Raw genomic sequence first — 875 nt, 5'->3', positions numbered from 1 at the left:
GGAATTGCTTGTCACAGCAGAGCTGCATGTCTGGCTTGGGGCTTGAGAATCCTGGGAGCCTCCTGGAGCAGCTGTGCTGCAGGGAACAGGCACAGAGGTCAGCTCAGTGCACAGCCATTGCTCCTGCTCCCCCCTTGCCTTGCAGACGCTGCAGGAGGAGAAGGAGCGGAAGTCGGAATGTCTTCCTCCCGAGCCACATCCCGATGACCCAGAGAGTGTCAAGATCATTTTCAAGCTGCCTAACGATTCCAGAGTGGAGCGGCGATTCCACTTCACACAGTCATTGACGGTGAGCTCGGGGCAGAGCTGGTCTGGGGAAGGGAAGGGGGTCAAGGGAAGGTGGATCAGCAAAGCTTCGGTTTCCTTGGGCTGTGACAGTGACCTTTGCCAAGAGTCTTACCCAGGAGCAGCTCTACCTGTTTTGGATTTTTTCCCACCAGCTTAGGGAAGAGAGAGGAAACAATATAATAAATTTTTTCTTCTCCTGAAAACCTAGGAATTCTAGTGTAAGGTGTCCCTACTCATGGCAGAGGGATGGGACTAGATGGTCTTTCAGGCCCTTAACATTCTATGATTCTGTCATTGATACTGATATGATATGACACTGGCACAGGTTGCCCAGGGAGGTTCAGAACCAAGTTGGATAAGGCCTTGAGAGACCTGCTCTGGTGGGAGGTGTCCCTGCCCAGGGCAGGGGGTTGGCAGTGGATCTTTAAGGGCCCTTCCAACCAGTAACATTCTATAATTCCATTGCTCCCTGTTAAGCAATGGTGTCAGAAGAGCCAGAAACAGTCAGGACCCCCCAGAAGCTCCGTGACAAGTCCATTTTAATGTGTGCCAGGGAAATGGCTGTCTCAGGTCCACAGTGCAGTGAT

The 875-nt window shown here is 52.2% G+C and overlaps 1 protein-coding gene across 1 annotated transcript in view; it reads left to right on the top strand.

Moving 5' to 3' along the window:
- The window catches only part of FAF2 (Fas associated factor family member 2), a 7,700-nt gene that overhangs the window by 5,876 nt on the left and 949 nt on the right, over positions 1-875 (top strand). The window contains 1 exon segment of the mRNA XM_009076984.1: positions 146-289. Coding sequence (XP_009075232.1) covers positions 146-289 — 144 coding nt within the window.

This window comes from Acanthisitta chloris, unplaced genomic scaffold (assembly GCF_000695815.1).
Source record: "Acanthisitta chloris isolate BGI_N310 unplaced genomic scaffold, ASM69581v1 scaffold8456, whole genome shotgun sequence".
Classification (NCBI taxonomy): domain Eukaryota; kingdom Metazoa; phylum Chordata; class Aves; order Passeriformes; family Acanthisittidae; genus Acanthisitta; species Acanthisitta chloris.
This window is presented reverse-complemented; position numbering and strand designations above follow the sequence as displayed.